The sequence below is a fragment of the Phytophthora sojae genome, assembly GCF_000149755.1.
Source record: "Phytophthora sojae unplaced genomic scaffold PHYSOscaffold_4, whole genome shotgun sequence".
Taxonomy (NCBI): Eukaryota; Oomycota; class Peronosporomycetes; order Peronosporales; family Peronosporaceae; genus Phytophthora; species Phytophthora sojae.
The window spans coordinates 4,241,590-4,268,979 of record NW_009258118.1 but is presented as its reverse complement, the minus strand read 5'-3'; the positions used below and the strand labels follow the sequence as shown (position 1 = coordinate 4,268,979).

General features: G+C 56.1%; 15 protein-coding genes across 15 annotated transcripts; 8 read left to right on the top strand and 7 right to left on the bottom strand.

The window, feature by feature from the left end:
* Positions 1-15: 15 nt before the first annotated feature.
* On the bottom strand, positions 16-1,077 carry PHYSODRAFT_315059 (hypothetical protein; the record flags this gene model as incomplete). Its single annotated transcript, XM_009528682.1, is given in 4 exon segments — positions 16-48; positions 109-390; positions 410-921; positions 948-1,077. The coding sequence occupies 4 exon segments, from the start codon at positions 1,075-1,077 to the stop codon at positions 16-18; spliced, it is 957 nt and encodes a 318-aa protein (XP_009526977.1).
* Positions 1,078-1,979: 902 nt separating this feature from the next.
* On the bottom strand, positions 1,980-2,594 carry PHYSODRAFT_300815 (hypothetical protein; the record flags this gene model as incomplete). The annotated part of the gene is made up of 1 exon (XM_009528681.1): positions 1,980-2,594. One exon carries the CDS (start codon positions 2,592-2,594, stop codon positions 1,980-1,982), a length of 615 nt encoding a protein of 204 aa, XP_009526976.1.
* Positions 2,595-3,302: 708 nt separating this feature from the next.
* On the bottom strand, positions 3,303-4,052 carry PHYSODRAFT_300814 (hypothetical protein; the record flags this gene model as incomplete). The annotated part of the gene is made up of 1 exon (XM_009528680.1): positions 3,303-4,052. The coding sequence occupies one exon, from the start codon at positions 4,050-4,052 to the stop codon at positions 3,303-3,305; it is 750 nt and encodes a 249-aa protein (XP_009526975.1).
* A 267-nt stretch (positions 4,053-4,319) lies between these two features.
* PHYSODRAFT_375482 (hypothetical protein) lies at positions 4,320-4,724 on the bottom strand (the record flags this gene model as incomplete). Its single annotated transcript, XM_009528679.1, has 1 exon — positions 4,320-4,724. A coding segment is annotated over one exon (405 nt), but the record flags the coding sequence as incomplete, so codon positions are not given.
* Positions 4,725-5,661: 937 nt separating this feature from the next.
* PHYSODRAFT_346275 (hypothetical protein) lies at positions 5,662-10,101 on the top strand. Its single transcript, XM_009528678.1, has 9 exons — positions 5,662-5,736; positions 5,883-5,966; positions 5,997-6,101; positions 8,089-8,286; positions 8,423-8,479; positions 8,552-8,793; positions 8,865-8,910; positions 8,986-9,375; positions 9,441-10,101. Exons 1-9 carry the CDS (start codon positions 5,704-5,706, stop codon positions 10,035-10,037), a joined length of 1,752 nt encoding a protein of 583 aa, XP_009526973.1. The 5' UTR covers positions 5,662-5,703; the 3' UTR covers positions 10,038-10,101.
* Positions 10,102-10,297: 196 nt separating this feature from the next.
* On the top strand, positions 10,298-12,158 carry PHYSODRAFT_346274 (hypothetical protein; the record flags this gene model as incomplete). Its single annotated transcript, XM_009528677.1, has 2 exons — positions 10,298-10,423; positions 10,531-12,158. 2 exons carry the CDS (start codon positions 10,298-10,300, stop codon positions 12,040-12,042), a joined length of 1,638 nt encoding a protein of 545 aa, XP_009526972.1. The 3' UTR covers positions 12,043-12,158.
* Positions 12,159-12,371: 213 nt separating this feature from the next.
* PHYSODRAFT_351287 (hypothetical protein) lies at positions 12,372-14,017 on the bottom strand (the record flags this gene model as incomplete). The annotated part of the gene is made up of 1 exon (XM_009528676.1): positions 12,372-14,017. The coding sequence occupies exon 1, from the start codon at positions 13,896-13,898 to the stop codon at positions 12,372-12,374; it is 1,527 nt and encodes a 508-aa protein (XP_009526971.1). The 5' UTR covers positions 13,899-14,017.
* Positions 14,018-15,321: 1,304 nt separating this feature from the next.
* Positions 15,322-17,073, top strand: PHYSODRAFT_360604 (hypothetical protein; the record flags this gene model as incomplete). The annotated part of the gene is made up of 4 exons (XM_009528675.1): positions 15,322-15,389; positions 15,647-16,100; positions 16,177-16,356; positions 16,426-17,073. 4 exons carry the CDS (start codon positions 15,322-15,324, stop codon positions 17,071-17,073), a joined length of 1,350 nt encoding a protein of 449 aa, XP_009526970.1.
* A 129-nt stretch (positions 17,074-17,202) lies between these two features.
* On the top strand, positions 17,203-18,958 carry PHYSODRAFT_300810 (hypothetical protein; the record flags this gene model as incomplete). Its single annotated transcript, XM_009528674.1, has 2 exons — positions 17,203-17,457; positions 17,540-18,958. 2 exons carry the CDS (start codon positions 17,203-17,205, stop codon positions 18,956-18,958), a joined length of 1,674 nt encoding a protein of 557 aa, XP_009526969.1.
* Positions 18,959-19,946: 988 nt separating this feature from the next.
* Positions 19,947-20,105, top strand: PHYSODRAFT_373030 (hypothetical protein; the record flags this gene model as incomplete). Its single annotated transcript, XM_009528673.1, has 1 exon — positions 19,947-20,105. A coding segment is annotated over one exon (159 nt), but the record flags the coding sequence as incomplete, so codon positions are not given.
* Positions 20,106-20,396: 291 nt separating this feature from the next.
* PHYSODRAFT_500248 (hypothetical protein) lies at positions 20,397-20,750 on the top strand (the record flags this gene model as incomplete). The annotated part of the gene is made up of 1 exon (XM_009528672.1): positions 20,397-20,750. The coding sequence occupies one exon, from the start codon at positions 20,397-20,399 to the stop codon at positions 20,748-20,750; it is 354 nt and encodes a 117-aa protein (XP_009526967.1).
* A 189-nt stretch (positions 20,751-20,939) lies between these two features.
* PHYSODRAFT_315055 (hypothetical protein) lies at positions 20,940-22,341 on the bottom strand (the record flags this gene model as incomplete). Its single annotated transcript, XM_009528671.1, has 6 exons — positions 20,940-21,146; positions 21,210-21,302; positions 21,365-21,443; positions 21,513-21,864; positions 21,938-22,159; positions 22,263-22,341. The coding sequence occupies 6 exons, from the start codon at positions 22,339-22,341 to the stop codon at positions 20,940-20,942; spliced, it is 1,032 nt and encodes a 343-aa protein (XP_009526966.1).
* Positions 22,342-22,671: 330 nt separating this feature from the next.
* On the top strand, positions 22,672-23,994 carry PHYSODRAFT_346271 (hypothetical protein). Its single transcript, XM_009528670.1, has one exon. It carries the CDS (start codon positions 22,799-22,801, stop codon positions 23,432-23,434), a length of 636 nt encoding a protein of 211 aa, XP_009526965.1. The 5' UTR covers positions 22,672-22,798; the 3' UTR covers positions 23,435-23,994.
* A 327-nt stretch (positions 23,995-24,321) lies between these two features.
* On the bottom strand, positions 24,322-25,482 carry PHYSODRAFT_346270 (hypothetical protein; the record flags this gene model as incomplete). The annotated part of the gene is made up of 1 exon (XM_009528669.1): positions 24,322-25,482. The coding sequence occupies one exon, from the start codon at positions 25,480-25,482 to the stop codon at positions 24,322-24,324; it is 1,161 nt and encodes a 386-aa protein (XP_009526964.1).
* A 267-nt stretch (positions 25,483-25,749) lies between these two features.
* PHYSODRAFT_315052 (hypothetical protein) lies at positions 25,750-26,512 on the top strand (the record flags this gene model as incomplete). Its single annotated transcript, XM_009528668.1, has 2 exons — positions 25,750-26,373; positions 26,489-26,512. 2 exons carry the CDS (start codon positions 25,750-25,752, stop codon positions 26,510-26,512), a joined length of 648 nt encoding a protein of 215 aa, XP_009526963.1.
* Positions 26,513-27,390: the final 878 nt, after the last annotated feature.

Sequence of the window (27,390 nt, the reverse complement as noted above, 5' to 3'; positions counted from 1 at the left end):
ATGTGTATCTGTTAATTACGACGACGTGAGCCCCCGCACTCGGCTGATCTGAAACGAAGTGTCGTCTGCAAGACCTTGGTGCATCTGAAAGTGGTTGCCTTTGCGAACGGAGCGGTTGCAATTCTCAGCCTCGCACCGCCGGCCGCCACCGTGAGAGATGCAGTAGCCGTTGCCACGGTCCTTCTTCTTGCAGCCTTCCATGATACAACGTCGGATACCACCGTGCAGATAGCAAAGACCAAGGCGTTGTGTTCCCTTTGAGCAGCCTGGCACGCGACACTTCTTGCAACCTCCATGTGCACGGCACAGGCCTCCACCTTGCGAGCTCTTATCGCAGCCCTCCACTTGGCATCGAGCGCCACCACCGTGAGTCTTGCACCGGTTGTTAGACTGCGCTCGTCGAGTGCACACACAACTTCGCTCGTCGTGTCCCTTTCGACTTTGTGGACGAAGCCGACGACACTGTCGAAGATGTGGACGCATTTGAGACTGCGCGGTACGTTGCAGGGGGTAGCGGCAACGATGGGGCAAGGTATGGCATCATACCTTTAGCCAACGCCTGGCCTCCTAGTGGCGACGGGTTGGGGAGTAGGAAGTTTAATGGCAACGGGTTGACATGTGCAGGGTTAGTTGAAATCGTGAACGGGCTCGGACAACTGCTCATCGACTTGAACGACGACCGCGCAGATCTTGTACCCGGGTCAATGATGTCATCCCACGACTCGCGTAGGAAAGCGTCCATGACCGGCGAAAAGTCGGGCATCTCGCTCTCTTGTTTGATGCACACGTCGCCAGGGACGGGTATTCGGCCGCTGACCCGGATTTTTAGGTCGGGTGAAAGACACGAGTTCATTCCAACGGAATTAGCCGACCCAGCATTCAGAGAGTGTTGAGCGATGGTGGCCAGGGGAGACTCCGTGCCTGCGGATTGAATGTGTCGCTGAGACCAGTCAGGCTCAACTCCAGGTTGTCCGGGCCTTCTCTTCGGAGAGCCGATGTCGGGGAAGATGTCACGGACCCGGGGTTGTCCAGCAGCATCATGGTGCTCTCGAAGTCGTCGTCGTCGAGCAGGTCCATCGATGCAGGCAGATTCAGAATATCACCGATATTGTACAACGACGCGTTGGTAGGCGACGCCCGTGGGTCCATTGTCGTTGCTGGGCTAGTCAAGTGAGTTGTTCCAGCTGAGCTGATGCGCGTTGATGTCAAGGATGAAGTTAGAGCGGCACTTGCGGTACGGAGTGAAATTAGCTGTGAGAGAGAAAGAATTCCAGAGCGCCGATCGCGATCACTAACAACAGGCCATGACTTGTTAGCTGTGTGGCTTGAATAAGGCTCGCGAGGCGCTGCGGCATCACCAGATGCTTAGTCGCCTCCATCTTCCTCGTCTTCACAATACACTTTGTGGCGGGGTGAGATGCCGAAACCATGAAGCTAAGCCTCAGGTTGCATACACCAAACTGTTAATCCAGCTGTATATAAATACTCGCGGCGGTAGATACATCAGACAAAGATACAATAAGAAACAAAAGTCGTCGTTGAAGTCTCCTTGCGCGAGGGGAGGGGAGAGCAGCCTTCTCTTTGTTGTTTTGTGTTATGCATGTCCGAGTCTTGAGATTCTCGAGCAGCCCAATACAGCACGATGAATATGTCGGTGACACCATAACACCTTGGACTAAAAAGGACAGCACGATATTAACGTGTCGCTGTCGTGTAGAGAGGAACGTACAGTAGATATAGTCTATCCGATGCGAGGTTGAGGCTATGGCCGAGCTGGTGGTGTGCTTGCCGTGTGGCATCGTAAAAGTATGTTATCGTCTCAATATTCAATACTTACGCTCGGCCATATTGTCGGTCGGTCGTAGCAATCGAGAATCTCCGTGTTGCGGCATCGTGGATGTCGTTCGAAGCCTTCGAAGCATTCGACCATGGATGATGGTGAATGACCTTCTATTTGTGGTTTTTATGGTGTTTTTATCCTATAGAAGCCTGCTATACATTAAGGCGGTCTTGTATAGAAGTCGCCTTTCGTATGGGTTCATAACGTTGCGGGCTTTGCCGGTATGATGCAGGTTCTTGGCTGTCCGCTCGAGGTAGGACCGCATTGGGCTTGGTGTCGAGGGACTGCCAGCTGATTGAAACTCGTATGTTGTCGTCGTTGTAGCCTTGGCCAGATGCTTGATCGCTTCCAGTTCAGACAGCGGCCACTGGATGGCGAAGAAACTGCTGAGGGTTTGATCGTAGAGGGTATGAGGAAGGGCCTGCTCCAAAGCCTCCTTTGGCCTGCATGGGTGCGTCGAGAGCGGCATTGCCGCTTCGATGCTTTCCACGCGCAGAAGAACTTGGGCGGGGTTGGCTTGTGTCGTTATGGCACTCATGGCGGGTGTCAGTGCCCATTTGGCATTATCCAGGCGGTGCCCTCGCGAGCTAAACTGCAGGCTTCCGGCAGCCTGGAGGCTCCAGGAGCTGTCGTCCTGGATTTGGTAGGTCATCCACGCGCCGCTCACTGTGCCTGTGGTCGATGTGCTGATGTGGTAGCGTACTAACCACATATCCAATTGTCGGATCTCGCGGTCGTGCGCGATGGTCGTCATTATCCAAAGGCAGAGATCCAGATGCTCACCTTGTATCCGTTTTGCCGGTTGAGCTATCCAAGAGCTTGCAACTGCCTTGACTTGGTAGACGCCTGGTGCCCAAATTGCTGGTGTTGTGTCTTGCACCGAGGATGGAATTCCTTTGAATACGTGCTGGTTTCGGAGGCGCCAGAGAAGCACCGGTGTCACCGTCGACCAGATCATCCAAATTGTCATCATGGCTTCATTGTGGTGTGCCGTCCATCGCGCTGTGCATTGCTGGGCCCTCGCCATGAAGTCCACAGTTGGAGGCGGGGCTTGACGTGCAGCTATTGCCTTCTGAAGAGAGTCTCGCTCGCTGGGTGTACTCGAGTGACCAAGCCAAGTGTCGAGCCATCGTTTCCACGAGAGTTGGGCTTTTGCGCAAGACCAAATGATGTGGTCAATGGTTTCCTTCTCAAACTTGCACGATATTTTAGGACATTGGGGCCAGTTGTCGTGGTAAAGTTCCTAGCGTGATCCTGTAGATCGTCCAAGCTTGATAATCGGTGAAGATGCCTCGTTGTTGCCATATTTTCCGTGGACTTTGAGTCAGAGCTGCCTGCCCCCATGCTGATGATGATTCACGGTGGTTCACCTTAGCCGTGATATCCTTCCAGCTGTAGTGATGGTCGCACTTAAAAAGTTTGGATCGCTGCTGGCGGAGCTTTTTGCAAAGGGAATGTGCTCCTACCTCCGTTGATAGGGTCCAGGGGTAGATGGCCGTTTGTGGGGTTGCGTGAAAGCAATGCCCGTCCAGTTGGCCCATTCCGCAATCTGCTCAAAATCTTCGGTCTGACGGTACTCTGGAGATACGTGGGCGAGTCTCCATGATAAACCGTCTAAATTTCTCATGACCGTGAAGGCTGGATCTGTTGTCCGGATTAACTTCGCCTCCATTGATCGGCGTGCGCTGTTGTAGGTCCATGTGATTCTCTGCTGATCAACCGGCATCCCGATAGGCTGAGTGATGCTGCCTATGGAAGTCCATACGGTCCACGGTAAGCTGAGCATGATGCTGCGGCACCACCGTGTTATTTGCCGTAAATTTTCTTTCACCTCCTTGCCTCGTTTGCATGACGGACGAATTATGGCTGCGTGTTCTCCTGCGGTGGTCAATCCCGCTTCCGGCTGCACGTGCAGGTCCTTCAGTCGGGCTGATTGCAATGCAGGGAAGTCACTAAGTCTGAGTGGAACTCCGTGATCATCGAGAATGCATCCGTTTTCTTGCCATGTCGCGTTCTGCAGGAAAGCCAAGGTGGCCTGGGGGAGTTCGCGTTTTGGGGTAGCCTGAGTCATGAATCGAACCCCCGATTCGCCTATCTCGTAGCAGGAACTCAAGGCCAGTCCCGCGATGATGGCCCTTTGAATCTCTAGCCGTTGCTGGTCAGTGGGTAGCGAACCTTTTGAGTGCGCTGCCCAAAGTTCAGCCGTTCCCATTGATGGTACGTTGGTTTAGGGCACTTCTCGCTTCTCTTTTTTCATCTTGTGGAGCATGTCCTTCGATGTTGGTCGGAACACGCAACCAGACGAGTAACATTGACCGTTCGGGTGACATGCTGCGTGCCAGGCTGCAGCATACGCATCATCTTCACTTTGGAGCCACTTGTCCGCCAGATTGCACCGTGTTGCCTGCAGAGCTAGTCCGATATCTTGTAGCCCGAGCCCACCGTCTTCTTTTGGTGTGAAAACGAGTGCTGGGTTAAGTTTATGTCGAGTTGGTTCCGTGGTAGTCTTGCTGTTCCACACAAACTGTTTCTGGAGGTTTGTCAGCTGACGCAGCGTAGCTTTCGATGGTATGAACTGTTTCCCTGTGTACAGAATGCCAGGCAGCGCTACTACATTGAATAGAAGCACTCTCTGTGCGACGGAGTTGCTGATTGAGGTAGCAATACATAGCCGTCGTTGCAGTTTCTCGAGTCTGATGTTCCAGTTGGCTGACGCAGACATTAGATTCCCAACCCAGTATCCAAGTTGGCGCGTCGTCGCAGCTGGGCTGAGGACTGGAAACCCATTCCACCGCTGAGGGTTGCCGTACGTGTTCAGCCCCATAAGTACACTTTTTTGGGGTTGAACGCGTAGGCCCGATAGTGCTCCAAAGTCGTCCAGGATGCCTTTGACTGTGTCGAGTTCTTGAATCGAATTCAGGAAGATGGTGCTATCGTCAACAAACGCCGAGACTTTATGGCGATGCGCTAAATGTCCTGGTATCGCGATCCCGTGGAGCGCGGGGTGCTGGTTAATTGCCAGTCCAAGAGCATCCACTGCCAGTATGAATAGTAGCGGCGCGAGTGGACATCCTTGTCGGATACCCGAATTGACGATCCATTTCTTCGAGAGTTTACCATTAACGAGAAATCGCGCTGTGGTGCCGTCATGGAGCTGGCGGATCACGTTGAGGAAGCTCTCAGAGAAGCCGTACTCCCGCAACACCTTGAGCATGTAGTTCCGGTCGAGTGTGTCATATGCCTTACGGAGATCTAAGCAAAGTACTGTAGCACATTTTGCCCACGCTGACATTGGCAGAGACTTACTCTTGCTTCGGATGCTGCGAAGAATCGTGACAGTTTTGTCGATATTGCGTCCTCGTACGAACCCTTGCTGATGAAGGCTGATAAGCCTGGGCAGCATGGGATGTAGCCGTTCTGCTAGAATTCAGCCGAAGAGCTTGTAAGCCGTGTTCAGCAGCGCTATCGGTCTGTAGTCCATTGCGTCCGCAGAGTCGCCATTTTTTCGCAGTGGTATCACTGTTGCGTCGAGGAACGAGGATGGCACTCCATTACCTGCCATAATCGCATTGTAGAGACTACACCTTTGCCCAGCCTTAGTTGTATAATCCGCATCCAAAGTTGTCAGCTTTTATTTTGGGTGGGAGCGAGGTACCCGAATTAAGGGGTACCACTCTCCTTAGTGCAAGCGAAGTCATCTAATCCCCAATCGAAGTTGTCGGAACTGACGAGAACCTGACGTGAAGTTCCCGCGCGCGCGAAGTTGACCAAGACTTCGTGCGGGGCGCGCTCACTCCTCAATCTACCCAGCATCGCACGAGAGCTATAGCATCTGCCGGGACTGCGCGACGACGGCTTCAGCCATGAGTGACAACGTGATGCGAGCCAACGAGAATGTCCGGCAGCGCGCTGCGCAGGAGCAATAACAGCGGTGGCCGCAAGCGCTAGCAGCAGTATGACCACACGCCACAGTACACAACGCGCATCAAGAGTCATCCGCGTACTGCTCTACATGTACATGCACTTTAGGTACGTGCCCGAGTTCCTGAACCCACTGCTCATCAGCGACGACCAGCCGATCATGAAAACCGAGGCGCGCAAGCGCATCCTCGAGCGCGCAGCTCATGTGAACAAGATCACGCAGCGCATGGTGTAGAAGATGGAGCTGCACGCGGCCAAGTTCGTCGACGCCGCAACTCGCAGCGAGGACATGGTGTACGGCGAGCAGAAGCCCATCGGTGCTTACTTTGATGCTGTGCATGTGTACTGTGCATGTACGGTAGCTTTTGGTCAGTGCCAACTTCGATTGGGGATTAGACGACTTCGCTTGCACTAAGGAGAGTGGTACCCCTTAATTCGGGTACCTCGCTCCCACCCAAAATAAAAGCTGACAACTTTGGATGCGGATTAGACAACTTAGGCTGGGCAAAGGTGTAGTAAGGCTGGGAGTAAGCTGCTCCGCAAAATCTTTATAGAAGTCGTGGTTCAGCCCCGATGTCCCCGCCGATTTGTGCCTCTCCAGGTGCTGAATAGCATACCAGGTCTCGGTTTCCGTGATCGGAGCCATGAGTTGCTGGATATCCTCCTTGGTCAGGCGTTGCCGTTCTGGAATGCGTGCAAATTGGTCAAAGGCTTGATCTAACCGATCGGCGGGAGTTGTGGCATGCGGGGCAGCGAAGACGTGACTCCATTCCGACGCCATTCGCTCTTCAATTGGATAGTCGTCCGCGTAGAAGTGTCCTGGCGAAGCGGCAATTTCCGAGATCGACTGGTCCCGTTGCCAATCCGAGTTTCTTTTGTAAAATCTCCGTACTTCCTCAGGTGATCCGCGGAGGTGTTTGCCGAAAGATCTAGCGGCTCGGTTTCCGGCTTCTGTGACCTGGTCCTCGATGATCTCCTTCCTTGATGCTCGTGGTACCCAAGTTTCCTCACGTAGCTTCTTGAAGTATCTTTGGGTCTGGATGAGATCGATTTGCCTGGTTTCGACTAGTACTCGCTGAATATCGAGAACCAGACCATCCCAGTGCGCAACAGGGTTATCTTCAGAATCAAATTTGTCCAGCAGAGGCGTCAGCCGTGCTTCTATCGTTGCTTGAACCCGTTTTGGCCGTCCACTTGGGATCGGATAGTATGCTATCGGTTTGGTTGGCTGAGGTCGCTTGCCAGATTTTAACGCGAGCCGGACTTCGTGGTGATCCGAGTCGAAAGCAGGGTCCACGATATCTACCCACTGGGCTGCCAAGAACGGTGCTCCATTGACGTAAAAGCGGTCTAGTCGGCTTGCACTGCCCTTGCGCCAGAAGGTGTAGTGATGAAGGGGATCCGTCTCCACATCTTCACTATCCAAGTCCCGGCCTAAGTCAATAGCATCCGTGAATTCTCTGCGGTCTAAAAGCACTTTCAGTTCTGCACATTCGCAATTCGCTGCACTTGGCTGCCTTGCTACGACGCGATCTCGTGCTGGTCGAAGAACACAGTTAAAGTCTCCTGCCAGGATTATCGAGTCGTGGCGCTGCAGCCAAGGCTCTAAGTCCTGGAAGAATTGGCGTTGGTCCTTGTCGGCAATTGGGACATAAATATTAACAATCAGCCATCTATCCATCTCCACCGCCATAACTCGGGATGTCCAGCTACTCTGCTGCCACGGAGTGATCTTGCCACTCAGCGTTGGCGAGACGAGGATACCGAGTCCAGCTAATTTCGTTGATGTTGTCGTCCAGTAGCTGAGGGGACGCTCAGTCTTCGTCACCTGCCATGAGCGTTGCCAAGCACTCTGCACTTCTTGTACGTCGTCCTCTCCATGGAGTGCAGTGTCTTGGACGAGGATGATATCCGGAATCTGTCCATTTCTCTTTCGGCGCCAACCACTAAGCCACCGCCGCTGCGATGTTTTGGCGAAGCCTCGCAAGTTTTGCGAGGCCATCGTCAAGTCCGTGTGCTTCGTTGTCTTGTGGCGAGGAGTTGGGTCTTCAAAGAGTGCGTTAATATTCGAGAGATCTGCGTAGTTGTCTCCCTCTGGGAGATCGTCCATTGGATCATACTAGAGCAGCATTTGACCATGGAACCGGATCAGAACTATAGTTGGTGTGCACCACACAACCGTTAAATCACTTTTTGGGACCGTTCACCACTGTGCTTTTTTTCTCCAAGGGATCCGCAGGTTGGTGGGGGCACGCGACTCTCGCGCCGGTGGAATTTGCTCTGCGCTGCGTACCTCTTGCTAATCTCTATGTGTTACGCGCAGGAAGTCCGCTCTGATGAGCCACGAGGTCGACAATGGCGTCACGGAGCCGCTGCTCAAGGGGCGCTCCAACTCCACCACCAACGTCGTGTACGACCGCAATGCAGCGGAGCACGTCGAGCGAGGTGACGCGCACGTGAAGAGGGGTCGGCCTCTGCGGGACTCATACCTGAAGCAGCTGGGGTACACGCCGCTCATTTTCAAGGTGAATTCGTTCTTATGGCGTGTGAGCATGTGCTGTGATGTCAAGTGTCCCCCCAAACGTGCTGCTTGACGGAGGCTGCTGCTTGGTGAATCTTGTGGGTGCTTACATTTTGGGGGATTACTGTACTTGATTACAGAAAATGAAGAAGATCGGCAGCTTCATCGCCTCCATGTCGCCGATGCGAACCCGAAAGGTTTGACTTGCGCAACGATTTGGGTCCTTAGCTCATTGTTAACACTGATCACTGCTGTCTTATTATGCGTAGCCTAACGACGATGACCTCCTGAGCGACGCTTTTCCGTACCACCAGTCCATCATTCCGTCGAAGGGCTCCATTCGCGGCTCGGTCTTCAATCTCGCCGGCGCTACGCTTGGCGCTGGAGCGCTGTCGTTGCCGTACGCAGTGGCAGTTTCTGGATTGGGTTTCGCTGTGGCTCAACTTGTGTTGGCCGCGGTGCTTACTGTGTACACGATTCGACTGCTGATTCGCGCGGAAGACATCACCAAGTAGGGGGCTGCATAAATGCTATCCAACAGCAGCTCAGCAACCTAACACATATTTGACTCCTCTGTCACAGGTTGAAGTCGTACGAGGACTTGGCGATGTACTGTTTCGACACAAAGGTACGCTTCTTGGTTGGTTACCGGTGGCGAAGGTGTTGGCTAGATACTTACCATCGACTTTTCTTTTCGTTGTAGATGACGATTTTCGTGGAGGTGAACATCCTGATATTTTGCTTCGGCATTTCGGTTGCGTACCTTGTGACGCTAGGAGATATCATCACGCCACTTGGCGAGCTCTGTTTCGGGATGCAAAGCGTATTCGCGCAGCGATGGGTGCTCATGACGATCTCGTGTGGAACGATCATGCTCCCGCTGTCGTTGATGAAAGACATCAGCAGCCTTCAGTTCTCGTCCATTCTCGGAGTGCTTTCCATCATCTTCCTGGTGGTTGCGGTGGCCATCCGGTCGATTATGTACGCAAGCGCTAACGGAATCCCAGAGGACATCAGTTGGACGATCGACTTGAGTCGTGGTCCGGACTTCATGCTAAGTGTGCCGATCGTCATGTTTGCCTTCACATGCCAGGTAAGGCAATGTTGCAACCAACAACTTCCATAGTGCCAATGGCAGGTCTAACTTCATTTGTTCAGGTGAACGTATTTTCGATCTACACAGAGCTGCAGCGCCCGTGCATTCGCCGGATGAACAAGGTGGTGGACCGTGCCACGCTGATCTCCTTCCTGATCTACCTGTCCATTGGCGTGGTCGCGTATCTTGCCTTCGGGCCTCAACTCGTGGAGCCCAAGTACAAGGGCAACATCCTGCTGAGCTTCCCGTTGAGCGACACCCTGATCGCTATTAGCCGCGCCGCCATCACCTTCACCGTGGCTGTGGCCTTCCCCCTGAACATTTTCCCGTGCCGCTTTACGATCGACATGATGTTCTTCTCCAACTCGGAGGACTCGACGTCGCGCCATGTGGCCGTGACGAGCGGCCTGGTGCTGCTGGCGCTGCTGCTGGCCATCTTCTGCCCCAGCATCAACGTGGTCTTCGGCATCATTGGCGGCACGTGCTCCACCGTCGTGTGCTTCTGCTTCCCCGCCGCGTTCATCTTGAAGCTGGAGGACGGTCCGCTCCTGGGGCCCAAGAAGATCGGCCCGCTGCTGCTGTTCATCGGCGCGATCGTGATCGGCTTCGTGGGCACTGGCGTCACCGTGTGGTCCAGCCTGCTCATGCCGCCTGCGTGAGGGCTAGCTAGCTCGTATGACAAGTACAGTAGTAGTACCCAAGGCGCAGTAAGGCAGAGCTTGACCATTGCCATATCTGTCGGCTTCAATTTGGATGTGGCGCACACAAGCCAGTGGCGATTGGTAGAAAAAGGCGGTGCCGTCATCTTCAGCCTGTAAACATCATTGCCGAAGCTGCCATCCCCCGCGAGCACGCGACCCGATCGCCAACCAGCCCTCTGAAACCACAGAGTGAGTGAGTGTACTGCACCATTCCTGCGATGGACACGACCGCCGTCGACGCGCGCACCGGAGCGGCGGGGGACGAGGTCGACGCCCAGACGTGCCTGTACTGCGCCAACCTCAAGGTGCTGCGCGATTTGCTGCCTCCGAAGCGATGCGACTACGTACGTCCGATGAAGACCCTGGCGTCTGCATTATCTCATGCAGTCCCTCCTTCTGTGGGCTACCGATGCTGACGTTGCTTGTTGTTGCTGCTGTTGTTGTTGTGCAGTGCCGCAAGTGGCGGTGCCAGTTCTGTACGCTCAAATTTCCGCTGCTGGGCTTGCGTAAGGGGCTCCCCAAGAGGCTCAAAGGGAACTCCCGCATCTGCATCCAATGCTTCGGCCAGATCTGGCAGGAGAACGAGGCAAACTCGTCCGACGCCCCCAGACGCCTGCGTGGGGATTCACAGCACATGACCCATGCCTCCGTGCCGGATGCCCAGGAGTACGTCCGCGAGTCGCGCGGTGTGAGCTTTGTAGGCAGGAGCTCTGAGCGTCGAGGGTCAATGATGGACTCTGGGTCGATGCTGGGATCGAGTCGACGTAGCTCTATGGTGGGCTCCAGCATTCGAGGCTCCATGCTGGAGTCCGAGCGCCGCGAATCCATGATGATGGACGAAGTGTGGACGGGCACAGACTCTTTCAGCGACTCCCGCAGACTTTCTTTCATGGATAGCTCGAACGACCACGATTTGACGAAGCGACCGGAAATCTCCAAAACAGGTTATGGTGGGCTGTCCTACCGTGTGGCGTCATTTTTAGGGCTCGTACCAAGTGACGGCCCTGACGGGACGAGCATGAACTCCGCGATCGGGCTCTGGATGTCGCTCTTCGCCGCTTCCATTCTGCTGGTGATCGCTCTTGCTGATGGTTTCTCGCTTCACCAGCGCCTATGGTACTGCGTCGCAACGTATGGAATTTTCCTGACGCTGCACCCGTGGATTCACGCCGACCGGCTCGCCGGAGGGTCTTCAAGCCAACCAAACGAGGCAATGCGAGTAACAAAGCCAAACACGGTGGCACCTCAGAGAGCGACGCCAGTGCGAACGAGGCGTCGAAGGTCCTCTGTCGCTCCAGGTAGTGGGCCTCTTCCAGAAAAGTACTTGGACCGCGTTCACGAGATGGAAGACACGCTGGCATATTACTTGAGTGGTGAAAGCTCTTGGAAATTGGTGAAGGCGACGCAGGGTGGAGAGATTTACGAGCTCACAACCGACAAGACGCCGTTCGCGATATTCAAGATTGAGGTCTTCATTACCGGAATCTCCATGACCAAGTTCATGGCCTTCATGGACAGCAAAGACCCAAAAGATCGCAGCGTATGGGACTTCAACGAGGCGAACTTTGAAGTGATCGAAACGTTTGACACCAGTGAGCTTTTGGACGATGCGGACGTGAGCGTGTGTGTGAATACCCAGAAGCCCTTCCTGGGTGGACTGGTAGCCTCGCGAGACTTCTGCATTCTCTACGTACGAAAAGAGAACTCCATCAGCTTCGCTAGTGTTGAGCATCCAGATGTGCCTGAGCGTCCAGGAAAGACTCGAGGGCACATATTCATCTCGTGCTTCCACTGCAAGGAGGACACGAGCGTCGATGGACCCGAAGGATTCACTTTGACGTACATCTGTCAAACTGACATCGGTGGAAATCTACCCGTAAAGTTGCTGTACAACGGCACCATGGACAGCATGGAGAAGATGACGAAGGTTTTCCAGCAGGCGAAGCACTTATTTCCGAAGTAGTCGAGCCACCAAGGAAAGCCACAACGAAAGATGCATGGACTGCGTCTCACGTGAGCGCTTATTTACGTCGTAATTGCGTAGGCTGCTATCGATGGCAAGAGCAGCAACAACAACACAAACAGCTTCGCGGTAACTCCGCAGTCAGTACGTCCAACTAAACCCTTTGCTTTCTTTCTGTGACTCACCGAATAAATACCCCACGGGGTTACAACGCTGCTGAATAGTCCAGCTTTCTCGTCCTTGGACCTTGCCAGCAAGGAGATGAATAGAAGATGGATATTGGAGCAGATACGAGCGTGCGGCTAATTGTCAGCAAGCGGCAGGGTATATCATTCCTCTGTGCTGCTTGTGTTCTGCAGGGTGGAGTCCACCAGCTTGTCCAGCATGTACATAAAGGCTGGGTTCTCCTTGACCCAGATGATAAACTTGGTGGCTTGAGAAGGCGTGAGAATCTGCTGCAGCTGCGCCACCTGAGCTTCCAGCGCTGTGTTTTTCTCGTCTGTCACCTCTTCCAGCTTCTTTACGATGCTCAAGGTGTGGTTCAGATCGTCGCGCACCTTCTTGATAGCAGCTCGGCGCTCCAAAATCTGACGCTGCTGTTCGTCTGATACTCCCAACTCGTCCGCCAAGATACCCCATAGACTCATCGTCGCTGTGGCTGATTCAGGAGCAGACATCGGGTCCTCCTTTATAACGTGATCGCGCTTGAGCATATCCACACCTTGCTCCACCGAATACAAACTTAGTTTCGTGACCTGTGTGGGGAGCAGCAGCTCCCGGATGCGCGACAAGTGGAAGTGCAGCTTCTCGCGTCGCTTGGGTCCGTAGTCCGAGTACGTGACCTTGTACATGTTGAGGAACTTCGCGATTTCTTGCTCGTTGGCATTGCGCTGCAGCATCTCCCGCATCTGCTCCTTAATCTGCTGCTTTTCGCGCTGCTCGCTCAAAATGGCCTCCTTTCCGATCTTCAGGCGCATCTTCAAGTCCATGTTCTCCGCCTCCAGTCGACGCAGCCGTGCCTCGTTCTGCTCGAGCTGCTTCATCTTGCGCTTGCGGAACTCTCGTACGGACACCAGGTTCTTGACACGACGCTGCTGTTTCTTTTCCTGGTCTTCTTCGGTTCCCGAGCCTGTTTCAGTGGGCGAAGCTGGTGCGCTCTTCTTACGTTTCAGAGGTCGCTTGCTCTTTGCCGAAGTAGCGGTATTTGCTTTGGTCTTCCCCCTTGTGCTCCTAGTCCTAGCGGGGGCCTTCTCTTCGATCGCCTGCGACGATGCAGCGCCGCTTCCTTGCTTAGGACCACTTTTTTCGCTTTCAGAGGGCGCCGCCTTCGCTTCTGACTGCTCCTGGGCTTCCTTTTCCTCCAGTTCGTCCTCCCACGCATCGTCGTCATCGAATTTATCGTAGCTCCCTCCAACACCGTTACCGAAGGACGGCATGCCGGGCAGCATTGCCAGCAGATTCGCTGGTGGCTTCGACGGCGAGGGCCGCAGTCCTTCGTACAGCTGCGCCGCCATCAACCGAACGTTCGTCTGAGCTGCAGTAAGCGGCTGGCAACCTTGAGCAGCAGTAGCAGCACCGACTTGCTGGCCGTTGGTCGCCTGCTGCGACGACGTTGCCGCCATCATGCGGTCCATCTCAATGTCGTCCAGCGGCAGAATGTCGGCAGCCATTCCACCCATCATACCAGCGCTCATAGCAGCAGCAGCGGAGGCCGACGCATTGTTGTTGCGTAGCAGCCACCCAAAGGCGTCCTCCTCGCCGTCCTTAAAGATGCTCCAGTCGATGCCGCTCATGGCCGCTGCCGGGCTGGACGGGTTGCGCTCTCCGCTCGAGCTCGCGTCTTGGTGGTCGCCCATGGCTGCAGAGCGTCTTGACCGTCGTGCAGCTGCTGTGGTCTGGTCAGGTAGCTGTCTCTGTGTGTGGAAGGTTGGCGGCTTCGCTTCCCTGGCGCCGATCGGACGAGCAAGCGAGCTCTGCTTTTCTTGTTGCCAAACTGGCGACGCGTCCGTAGCCAGGGATAGTATCGCGCACAAACTACTATAGTTATGATCTCGAATCAATAATACTATCAAAACAATTAGCATTCCAACCAGGTCAAAAGTACTACATCAGTAATACAAAATAAATCTAGATTACTACTGACGACCAGCGAATGTCGACCACCAGGTGGCCTTGCTGTTGACCAAGAAGCGCCGATGCTTTCGTATTCTATGCGACGGGCATCTTTATTATTGTGCGTTAACAGTGCCTCCACCTCAGCAAGCAGATTGTCCGCCCTCGTACGAAAGCTGCACATACCATATCTGCCGGTCAAGAAAACATGTTGGTAAGGGCTTCATCGAGCCGATGGAGTTCTGCCCAACCCGACGCGCGGCACTGACGCAAGGAGCGCTGCAAATGCAGTCAAACAATCTGCCCGCGCCATACAGCTCGTTACTGCTGTTGTGGAGAACGCTCTGGCCGAACGTTATGCTCCGTTAGGTCAGCACGCAAGCACACGGAGCTGACATATTCCGTGGAAGAGCTTGGCAGACGGACTAGTGAAAGGGTCGTTGCAGACTTGTCGAGCTGCGAGATGATTATGAATGATCACATCCAGAACGCTACATCTCTCTCTAGCGCTTGTAGGCTCCAATCTCTCTTTTAGACCGGTCCTGTGCAGTGAACCACCCTACGATTTCAACACGCGTGAGCAGTCCAGCAGCCAATCTACCAACAGCATTGATTCAAATTAGCGTCTCAAGTAATCATATACTACTATTTGGGGTCGAATATGTACTATCTACAATTGTAAAACATAAATGTCGAAAGAAAAATTTATAACACTAATATAGTATAATAGTCCTTTCACCGGTACTGTTATTAGAAAATCTACTAGTAGTAATATCTACTAGTACACCGTGCTCGTGCCACTCGCGATGATGTACACCAGCCACCGAACGTATGGTTGACGGAGCACTAATTGCCGTGCTGCAGCGCTTGCTGCCTCGTCACGAGGCTCGTGGGGAGACGAACGCTCTCGGTTCTATTAGTGAGCTGTGTGTCTCTGGTTGGCCAACGAGGATACACGAGGTGAACTGCTTGGATACCCTCTCGCAGGTTCTATGCCGAGTGTCTGACGTTGCACCGCGCGGAGCTCCGTGTAATCGCTCGTGGTGCTGATTGCTCGGTTCGCAAGCAGATTCCTATGCTGCCCTTCATCGGATCAAAGTTGCAGTAGACAACAGTATTTAACACGAAATCGAGCTTGGAGGGAGTGGCCGTAAGCGTCACCGTACCATGGCGTCACTCGGTCCGTTGGGCATCGTCGGTCAGCTATTTCTCGATTCCTTTGTCGAGCACGAAAGGTTGCTGGCGCTGGGTTTGCACACTGATAGGCGTTGAGTCAGTGAGGTGTGTGTTGCTCGAACCACTGCGGTTGTTTGGATAGGTTGATTCCACGGGTGATCAATGGCTGGCAAGTCGCTAACGGGTCCGGTCCACCACCTGTGTAGAGTGACAGGTTCGCCGCCCCAATGCGGACTCCGCTGTCAAGTTAGTGCTGCAAGCACTTCACGTTGAAGTTGTTCGGTGACCAGGCGTACAGTACTACGCAGCTCAATAGACACCGCTTCAACGATTTGAATCAACCTGAAAATCAGGACAAACGGTTTGAGCCTGAGTTTTTGCTGGAAGATCGTCATTTCTCGTCCACCCGCAGCACTGCAAGGATGCCTCTACCTGCCGTATACGGCGCCGTGTACGCGACCGCCACCAGCTCCGCGCCGGCGGGTAAGATCGACAGTGGCAAGAAAGCCATGCGTCACCTGGAGAACCTGCCGCTGCTCGTAGCCTCCGACTCGCTCGAGTCCATGTCAACGGACGGCAAGTGGCTCCCGCGCTTTATGCGCCGCGCAGTGGTGCGCAGCGTGGCCAATCGCATAGCCGGACTCATCCTGGTGGGGACGTCGGCCTTCCTCGCTAGCTGCATCGCCACGCTGGTCAAGGACGACGCCTTCAAGCTCTCGACCGTGGAGACGCTCTTCTGGCGTTCGCTCGTGTCGTGGCTGCTAACCCTCGTAAGTTGCTGTTCTGGCGTTCTCATTATGATAGCGTGGATGGTACTTAATTTGACATTGTGCTGTCGGCTTCCAGGCTGCCATCGCCGCTACCGGCGTTAAGATGCGCGTCAAGAAGGAGTTCCAACGCCCGCTTCTACTCCGATGTTTCACGGGCTGCATCGCCTTGACACTGACAGTTCTGGTTATCCAGAAGCTGGAGGTGTCAAACGCCACAGCAATCACATACCTGAGCCCGCTCCTAGCGTTCGCAATGGTGGGTTCGTGTACGCCCCATTTGTTTGTTTCGATCTCCCGGTTCTAATTGCACGCCGTGTCCATGTAGGCAGCTTTCTTTCTGAAGGAGAAGCCGGGGGCCTTCACACTTGCGTGCTCTGCACTATGCGTCGTTGGTGCTGTGCAGGTTGTGCGGCCAGCTTTTGTCTTCGGGAAGAACGGATCGACGGACGCCAAGTGGTACCGCCGCTCCATGACAAGCTTCGTGACCTCATACCTGTTCGGCGAGTCACTGGCTATCGGGTGTGCTGTGGTGACTGTGGTCATGCAGGCAGGCGCCTATGTGTCTCTGCGCAGCCTTCAGAAGGTGCCGCACCTTGTCGTCATGAACTACTTTTTGCTGACCATGACGCTCGTGTCGCTCATCGCGATACTAGTGGTGCAGCACGGCAAGTTCAAGGCAGGATTGTCGGTGGAGACGTGGGGCGCCATCCTGGGCACAGGCGCTCTGGCCTTCGCAGAGCAGCTCTTCCTCACGCGCGGGTTCCAGTTCGACGGCGCAGGGGTGCTGGCAGCCACGCGACTGCTGCACGTCGGCTACGAATTTGTGTGGGGAGTTGCCCTCTTGGGTACTGCGCTGAACCCGTGGAGTGCCAGCGGTGCAGCCGCCACAGCTGCCGGAGTGCTCTTCCTCGCGCTGCGCAGAGTGCACACGCATTGGGCGGCCAGACGCAGCATGCGCAGAATGCTGCAATAGGTGCATGTGCAACTTCAACATTGTTCACAAATCACAAATTTTGCGCTTCAAATACTGAAGTATGATTGGTCCCAGCGTCTCGAAATTATCGATTTCATTTTGACCTCTTGACCCCCCCCCCCCCCCCCGATGGAGACGGCACGCAGCCGCGAGGCGCTTGCGCCGCACAAGAACGCGTATCTGCACTTCAGCCACGCTCGCCGCGACGAGTTGGCAGCGGAGAATCCGTCGTGGTCCGTGCAACAGGTTTCGGCGGAGCTCGGGAGGCAGTGGAAGGCGCTGTCGGCTGCCGAGCGCAAACCCTGGGTCGAGCTAGCGCAGTTCGACAAGGCGCGCTTCCACACTGAAGCCCACCATCATGTGAACCAACAGCAGTCTGATGAGGTGCGTGCAAACGATATAACTGCTGCCGTGGACGGCGGCTAACGGGGTGCGACCTCTAAATGTATTTTCTTCAATGTGTTAGCAACCTGAGCAGGCCCCACCCAAGCGGAAGAAGCAATCCAACGAGCCACGCCAGCCAGACACAGCCTACATTTGCTTCTGGAAGAGCCAACGACCAGAAGTGGTAGCTGCAAACCCGTTCCTCGCGGCGCCACTCGTGTCAAAAGAGGTCGGGCGCCAATGGAGGGCTCTGTCGGATGACGAGCGCCAGGTCTGGGAAGACTTGGCCGCCAAAGACAAACTCCGCTTCCAAGAAGAAATCGCGCGCATGCAGCCGACGCTAGCAGCTACTACTCCTGACATGCTGTCTGCGCTGAAAACTCCATTGAAAGACCCGTTCGCTCCCAAACCGGCGAAGACGGCCTTCCAGCTCTTTATGAGCCACAACCGTGAGAGCTTCATGCTACTGAATATGACGATTAACGAGTTCCGTGCTGAGATGAGTCAGCTCTGGAAGCGTTTGAGTGACGCGGACAAGGCGGAGTGGCACGAACTGGCTAAAGAGGACCAGCGGCGGTACGATACCGAGATGAATGCCTACAAACCGCCGGCATACATGGACTTGGTAGTCCAACGTTCACACAAACGGATGGAAGAGCTCAGGCGTCTGGCTCGCGAGGACTCGGCAGCTCCCCGCTTGCCGATGAATGCTTATAACTGTTATCTGTCGGCAAAGCGGCAGGAGCTGGTAGATCGCCGTCCTGGTCGTAAGAACCCCGAAATCATGCGGGAAATCGGTGTCACGTGGAAGGCTTTAAGTGACGACGAGCGTGCTGTCTACCAACGCAAGGCTGATGAGGATGTTGAGCGCTTTCGGGCAGAGATGGAAGCTCATATTGCGAAGAAGAATGAAGAGGAGGCTGCCAATCCTCTAACCAAAAGACGGCCGCGAAAGCGGAAGGAGTTCGATGATGAGGAGGAGTTGGTTGAAGCAGTTCAAGGGCCCGTTCAACCCGTTCAGGTAAAGACACCTACTGTGCCGCGCAAGAAGCGCAAGTCCGGACCTCCGCGGCGACCGAAGACGGCCTACAACCTGATGTACATGTCCAAGCGCACGGAGCTGCTCTCAACGTATCAGATGTCTCACAACGAGTGCTCAGCACTCTGTGGGAAACTGTGGCGTCAAATGTCGGAGGCTGAGCGAGAGCCGTACAAGCGTATGGCTGCAGAGGACAAGCACCGCTACGAAGCTGAGCTGCAGGTGTACAATGCGCAGCAAGAGGAGGCCAACAACAAGACGCTGCGCGACTCGGCAGGGTTTCGCCACTTCCTGGAGGCCAAACGCCGGGAGAACGAGGCGATATCCAGCGACGAGGCCGCTGCCATTTGGCAGGAGATGACAGAGCCGCACCAACTGCTGTGGACTGAACTCGCGCGCGACAACAAGCACAAGACCAGCGTCGAGAGGACAGCCGTCGACGTGCTCGACACTCTGCTCTGAAGGGATCAACGGAGCGTGAGATCTTCACCTACTAATTGAGGATCGATGCTGCTTTGGTGCTCGAGCGAGTAAGGTGCCGCGCAGCTTTGTATTGCCCCTGGCGGGCGGTCAACGGACGGGAAGGTGTGTGTGCGAAACCACTTTGACTATTAATAAGCTCGTCAACGCGACTCTCGTTGAAACGAATGTAGTTGGCTGTCAGCGTCATGCCATGGGCTGAGACTCCGCCAGCTCAGCGCCTATGAATAGGAGCTGGTCGCAGGAGTGCCGCAAAGCCAGCGAGCGCGATGCTGCGAGCAGCTCTGGTCGGGCGACAAATCTTTTTGGTGGTGGTTTTCACAGGATCCGGGCCCCGAGCAGAAGCCAGTGCCAGTGCCTGCGGTGGTTTTGCAGGCGTAACTGCTCGGCGCCGAGCATATTAGGTGGGCTCGCGCGTGTGCTCGCCATACTGACGCCCAGTCAAGTGACAGACTTCGAAACGAACCGAGGCACCCAGCGGCAAGAAGCGGCAAAGAATATCTTTCCGCTCGATCGCTCGCTCACTTCTCAAGTTGGCGCCGGCCGGCCAAGGGAACCAGCGAGCCGAACGAGGATCGCAGCAGCAGCGACAGCAGCTCAACAGACGATCAGCGGATCCGGCCCGTGGTCCAGCGATCGCTACTCTTAGTCGATGCTTCGCGACCCGATCTCGTCCTCCGCACTCATGTCGCTCTCTCCAGCATCCTCGACACACTCGCAGTCAGCCGGGAGTCCCACCGACAGCTCAAAGTCTGCGCCCTCCAGTCCGATTCTGCTGCCAGCGGCGGCTCCGCGCTCGAATGAGCTGCTCGACAGCATCGTCGACTCACCGACAATCGCCCCTTTGGTGTCCTCGGCGAGTGCGTCGCCAATCTCGATGAGCCTTGAAACGGCGAAGACGAAACCATCAGCTAGCGCAGTAGCAGCCCCTGCGGCGTCCAATGCAACTCACCAAAAGGGACAGACAGGTATGAACGGAGGTCGCTGGACCGAGCAGGAACACCAGAGCTTCCTCGCGGGCTTGCGACTGTACGGCCGCGAGTGGAAAAAGGTGGCGGCCAAGATCAAGACGCGCACGTCGGCTCAGATCCGCAGCCATGCCCAAAAGTACTTTGCCAAGCTCGCGCGTGACGACGAAGTGCGTAAGCACAGCGGGCTGTCCATGGTCATGCCTGGACCGGTCGGTTATTTCAGTGACGGTGGCTCCTCCGTCGCTCAGAACAGTGGCGACGACGACGCCGATGCTTCAGACGCCTCTCGACAAATGGCTCGTGGCGGCTATACAGGTCAAGCCAAAGGAACCGCTGCCATCCTAATTGCTCCCATGGGCTCGGCAGTCAGTGGGCTATACAAGCAGACAACAGGAGCGACCAAAAAGCGCTCGCGTGCAGTAGTGGCGGGTTTCGACTCACAGTTCGGCATGGGCCCGAATACTTCCAGCTACCCGTACAAGCTGCAGAAACGGCTAAACGATGCATCACGAGTGGAGTGTCTGCCGTCACAGGAGGAGCTACTGGCGAAGGCGTCCCCAAACCTGCGCCACCGCCTGTCAAGTCTCATTGAAGCCGAGCTGTGTGCTCTGCAGGTGCTCTCGTGTTACGCCATGCTACAGCAGCAAGATCAGATTTCAGCTCCACGCCAAAAAGTTAAGCGACAAGGTAGACCCCGCAAACTAGCGACGGCCACGACCGCCACAGGAAGCGCCACAGCGTCGTCGCTCGGGCTCTCGATGCTATCCACAGAGCAGATTCCTCCCACCTCGTCAATCTACTGAGCGAAGCAAGCCGTAGTTGTAAGAGCTGGCAGAAAACTACTTACCCGTTGCACTCAATTGTACAATTAAATCATCATCAAACAGTGCCAAGTACTTACGAAATACGACAGTCTCCATTTCTGTTGCTAGCATGTTATCGCTGGATCTCGAAACACTCAGTCCAAAAGGCCTACGTCTGCCTTTACGGCTTCATTTTGCCTCTTGTTGAGACTTAAGAAATAGTTCAAGCACGGTTGCAGCAGCTGAACGAGGACTGATGAAGCCATGAACGAGGTCCTCCTTCATCTTGTCTGCCTTGTGCCGCACTGCTGCACTGCGCGAGACAGATCGCATGAGCTGCTCATTCAACTGGTTCCACATCCACTTGGAGCTTTGTGCATTACGTTTTTGAGCAATCTGTGAAAACAACACACGTTAGCACGAGGCATACGAGATGAGAATGGGTGCCCGATTGATTACCTTATCCAGCTCGCCCATCGTCTTCCGATACTCTTCAATTATTGCCCACACCTTGTCGATGCCCTTCTTCTCAAGAGCTGATATCATTTTCACCTGCATCGAAAGCTTCATCAATACGTGCACATGCTAAAAATTAGGGCAAAGCAAAGTTGTACCTTCGGTTCCCAGTCTGGATCCTTTCGTCGCATTAAATGCATGGCGTGCATATAGTCCACCGCAGTGTGCTTCGCCGGTCTGCAACATAGTAGGCGATACAGTAAGTCCACGAAGCTTCGAACAAATCCTGACTACAGCGAAACGTACGCTGCAAGCTCGCCGTCCGCCTTGTTGACCACAACGATGTCGGCAATTTCCACGATGCCCTTCTTCTGGCCCTGCAGCTCGTCGCCTCCAGCTGGAGGAACAAGCAGCATGACCATGTCCACTGTATCATCAATCACGATCTCGGATTGACCCAAACCAACGCTCTCCACAAGAATAATGTCGTATCCACCAGCCTCACAGAGCAGCACAATGTCGTTTGTATGCTGTGCGACGCCGCCCAGCGTGCCGCGCGACGGTGACGGGCGCACGAACGCATTCGGGTCATTCGACAGTTTCTCCATGCGCGTCTTATCGCCCAAGATGGAGCCTCCTGACCGAGATGATGACGGATCTGACAACAAAACAGCGACGGTTAACGATACAGACGCTGCGTTAAGGCTGCGGAGAGGAGAGATATGACCTACCGATGGCCAGCACCGCCACCTTGTGGCCCTGCGCAGTGAGGAACTGCCCCAGTGTCTCGATAAACGTGGACTTGCCGGCGCCTGGAGGGCCGGCAATGCCGAGTCGGAAGGACGTCAGCCCCGCCTGGTCAACGTGAGCGGGCTTCAAAGACCGGCGCTGGGCCAGCACGCTGTCCAGCAGCAGCTCCGCCTGCTCCTCGTCGCTCTTGAGCGTCGACTCCACTGCACCATTATGAATATCATCCCACCATAAATTAACTATCTTAGTCTCGTGGTGTATCAGGCGGCTAACTTCAAGCAAGGCAGGCAGGCGACTCGTACATACCCAACGTGATGGACCGACTGAGAGCCGTGCGATTGCCCTGCAGCACGCCGTCCGCCAGCCTTCGCGTCATGGGCCGCATCTCTACGGACGACGTCGCTGCGCTGAGCCAGCGCGCGTGGGCGGCGCCTGTCAGCAGCGACGAAGGCAACCGAGCCGCCGCCGCCGCTCCATGCCCAGCCGTCAGCACAACGCGCCGCATTTTGTAAATCCGCCAAAGTGCGACGTTGAACTTTTGCGCGTGCGATGTGCGACACACCATCGCACCAGCAAAACGGATATGCACCGCAAGAAACGATGCTGTTCGACAGGTTTCTAGTGTGTCACACACCTAGGGTTTAGTAGTCAGTTGCATTAGCAACGCGGCTCACTTGGTCAAAGTATGGAGACCCATCGCCCAGTTTGCATTCCCACGAACGAGCACTCACGCCGCTGCATTGACTCGGAGCGGCACTCTCTCACTTACCCCCCTCAGCGCCGCGCGGCCCCCGACAGCTCCTCTTCTTCGTCGGCGGCGCGCACCAGTAGACCAGTAAACCATGGGGCAAGGCGTGTCCCGCAACGGCATGCCCGGCGGCGGGGACTTCTACGGCTCCCCGATCTACGCGACCAGCCTCAGCCACGACCGGCAGACCGAGGTGCGAGTGAGCGGCGACTCGGACACCGTGCAGATCGGCCCGCGCGCGCAGCTGCCGTACCTGGAGACGGCGGGCATGCGCCGGCAAGACTTCTTCCGGCGGTTAGGCCTCTTGGTCAAGACCCGCGGCAGCCGGATCACGCAGAACGCCGAGGTCGTGATCGCCGACTTCTACAGACTGGACGGCAAGCGCTTCGTGCCGCGCGACCACGGACAGGGCCCTCAGCCCACGAACTGGCACGGACTCAAGGGCCCGGCCGAGGCCAGCTGCGGCCTGCGCGTCGGGGACACACTGTACGCCATCAACCATCGACTGGTCATGAACAAATCCAAGGGGCAGGTGCTTCGACAGATCAACTCGCTGCTGGAGAAGGGCGACGGCGCGACCGTAGTACTCACGTGGAAGCACACGGAGGACGTCGAGGTCGTGTCCTGGGAGAACGAGCTGTGTATGCCGCCGCCCGAGGGCGTCCACACTCAGATGGAGAACGAATGGGGGCCGGCGCGACCAAGCAAAATCTCGTCCGTGTCAATCTAGCAGCCAAGCCTGTCCCTCTTCCATATTTGACCGCGGTATTTCCAGCACCAGCAGTCCAGCCCCCACACCAACAACGGCATCCCAGTTTCACTTTTTCTTACTTTTTCAACGGCATTATTTTTTCTCCTGCCGTGTCCGTCCGCTGGAAGACACCAGCAACTACGGATCGGACTTGCCGACATGCGTGCGTGAAAGATTTCAGCCGAGTCGGTCGAGACCTAGCGGCCCTCTGCACCAAGACGTTGCTGCATCGCCAACGCTGGCGATCGGTGACATCTTGTGATCGAGCATCGAGGTGACCAAGAGCAGTCAGCAAGCACAACGGGCTGACCGAGACCCGCGTCGTGATGCTCGAGCCATCAAGCAGCAGCGAACAGAGGAGGACAGGCTCAACACGAAGGTTTGGCTAGCAATGCGCCGTTTATTTAGTTGTGCATTTTCCAAGTCACGGAGGGCGCATTTCGTCCGCAGACCCGTGCACACCGTACTGCTCCTTCCGCTGGAAGAGGGAGACTTGCTGCTGCGACAGTGTAAAGTATCACAATAACACGCTCAAGGGTATGAATGCCGTTCCGTTTGCTTGACTGTCGCGTTGACGCCATTTCGCAGCATCGTCGGGCTCCGTGTCACCAGACTCTTAGCTCTCGGATATGTAGAGAGACGAACGGATCCACAACGTCGGGATCACCTGCTCTATGGAGACCGGCGGTCAAGCCAGATAGGATACCAGCACCACGTGGGACCAAGCAGCAACATCAATGGAAACTTCGTAAATGCAGTGCTATTTTCTGATAGCGTTCCCTGAACCATCGAACAAGTACTCCACGATACATCCATCGCAGTATTATTTTAACGGAGTTCTAGCCTTTTTCTTCTTCTCTTCGAGTCTAATCGTCCACTGTCAGCAGCTTCTTGAGCCGCTCAAAGGTGCCGAACGTAATGCCCACCATCGGCACCACTTTCATGAGTTCCGGCGTCAGACCCCGGTAGAATCCACGCACGCCCTGCGTCTGGAACAGCTCCGACGCAATGCCCGAGGGCGTCGGTTTGATGCCTGCGCTCTGAGCGTGAATGGCCGAGATCTGCAATCGGCGACGCACCACGTCGATCGGGAACGTCAGCAGCGACGATGCGATACCGGCGGTGCCGCCACACAGCAGCGTGTCCGTCACGCACAGGTGCGCCCCGTCGTGCATCTCCGCAGCCTGCTCCCTCTCCACGCCTGTCAGTCCTGCGAGTGCTTGGCTGCGGCGGAACGTCCGCGCGTAGTCCTTCAGCGATTCGTACAGCGTAAAGTTGATGGCCAGGTTGGGGACAGTGACCATGAGCGTGGCGCCCATGCCACGGTACAGTCCCAGCACACCTTCCTCGGCGCTGATGCGCTGGACGGCGTGGCGAATGCCCGTGTAGCGGATATCTGAATTAAGCTGCGTCGCCAGTCGCGTTCGGATGAGGTCGATCGGGTAGCAGGCCACCGTGGCAGTTGCGCCGGCCAGCGCGCCCGACGCGAACATCGTCATCCAGGAGGTCTCAGTAAAGGCCGGGTGGTTCTGCGCGATGATGCCGTTCTTGATCATCTCGAACGTGAAGAAGTTGACGGCCGAGTACGGGAAGCGGTGCAGCACGCTGGCGCCGTTGCCCTTCCAGAAGGCCAGCACGCCCTCGTTCTTGAGCACCTTGGTGAAGGCGCTGCTCACGGTGGGTGAGAAGCGGTCGGTGTGGCGCGTGGACACCATGCTGTGCACCTGGAAGAGGATCGTGAGGCGGCTGAGCGGGGCCGTGACCGTCTTGCCGACGCTGCCGGCCACGCCGCCGGCAAAGAGCACGCTGCCGTGGCGCATGAGCTGCTTGAGCGCGTCCTTCTGCACCAGCTCCACGTCCACGTCGTCCGTCTCCGTACACAGGTCGCCCGTGTCGCCGAAGGTCACGACGCCCGTCGTGTGGCGCCGCAGCGTCACGCGCACCTCGCGCTCGCGATCCGCCGCCGGGAAGGGCAGCGCCCGGTCGTCGTCCTCCTCCTCGCGGTTGATGGTCGGCCCGCGGGACATCGTGCGCGCAGGCGTTAGACGGAGAGAGAGAGAGCGGCCGCCAGAGGGGGCGGACGGAGCTAATGGAGGGAACCGGGCGCGTTCGCGTCCTGGTGGTCGGCGGCCGAGCTTTGGCAAAGGAATTTGTCCGAGCCGACGCGGCCATGTCATTGGTGTGCTGCACATCAGAGCCCCCGCGCGAGTGACACCAAAGAGTGACGTGCCTACGCAAAACACACACTCTTGAGTCACAACCTTCCCTGGACCAAGCAGCGCCGCCACGAGACGATGGACATGCGGTCCAAGGCGTACCCGGCGCTGCCGGAGGGGCGCGGGCTGCGGCTGGTGCTGCCCCGCGAGGGAGACCTGCGCTTCCGCCCGCAGATCCCGGCGGCCTTCGCGCAGCGGCTGTTCATCCACGCGGACCCGCGGCGGCGCTTCTGGTACGCGCGCTTCCAGCTGCGGCGCAAGTTCATCGTCATGTCCACGCGCGGCGACCTGTACGCCAAGAGCTGCGTGGCCACCTTCACGATGGCTGACCTGCCCAAACAGAACGTGCTCAGCATGCCCCGCGTGGCGCGCGGCGACCTCGTCAAGGTGCTGGACCTGGTGCAGTGCAGCAGGAGCGAGGGCCAGCGCTGGGAGCTCGTCTTCACGCGCTGGCGCAACGGCATGGAGACGTGGCTCCCGCTCGAGGTCGTGCAGCTCTACGGGCCCAACCTGCTGCAGGAGTTCTACGTCAACTCCATCAACTCGTGGGCCTTCCACAGCCGCGTGCAGCCAGCTAGCAACCTCGCGCTCTTCCGCACAGAGGTGGAGCTCTGGCTCTTCCACACGGAGTTCCAGAAGTTCTACAAGCGACTAAGAGAGAAGAGAGCAGATGGCGCAGGATCGCAGCAGCAGCAGCGGGCTGTACAGGCAGCGGACCAAGTGCGCGTGAAACCGGAAAGTGCGGCGGCGGCGGCGGCGGCAAATACGCCGCAGATACCCCCACTGCAGAACTTTACGCAGACTGTGCACCGACCAGCACCAGTGGCAACACCGACGGTAGTAGCAGCAGCAGAAGATAGTGACCCTTCTGAGGCGGTGATTCGGGAGTTTGAGCAGCGCAGACTCGCGAGGGAGCGTCAGGAAGAAGCGGAGCGACAGCGGATGAATCAACTGGCCGCGCAACGGCAACAACAACAGGCGGACGCGTGGCGAAGGCATGAAGAGGAACAACGACTTCGGATACAGCAGGAAGAACAAGAACGCGAGCGCCGTATCCAGCATGAACGACAGAGGCAGAAAGCGCATGAGGTGCTGGCACAAAAGCAAAAAGATTACCAGCGGCGGCTGAAGGCACAGCAAGAGCGTGAGAAACTGCAAGAGCTAGAGCGCCAGGTGCAGGAGCGACGACAACGAGCACAAGAGCAAGAGCAGCTGCGACAAAGGCTGCAGCATGAAAAATCGACAAAACGAACCCCCACTCCTCGGCGTCGTCAGGAAGCTCCTGCACGAGTTCACCTCCGAACTGAACCGTCCAACCAAGAGCGGCAGCAGGCCTCTGTATCCCGCTCCAAATCGACAAAAGCACGCAATTCCATTTGGGCCGAGGGCGGTGACGACGAGTACGTTCCTCCAGAAGCCAGCGAGAGCGAGGATAGTGACGCTAGCGCGGACAGTGCGGACAGCGAGGCGAGTGACGAAAGCATGAGCACCCGTCGTAGGCGGAAACGCCGTCGAAAGAGGCTACTGTACAGTCAAGTTGAACGTGAAGATGAAGATGACGACGATGATCTTCCAGATCTGTCACAACCACCTCCCAGTGCACGCCGACGGAATGCCCCCGAGGATACCAGTGAAGATGACGCTCCTATTCGTAAGCCTAAGCGTCCAAGTAAAAGACGGAAGAGGTTACGACACTCCGACCAACCCCAGGAAAACGGG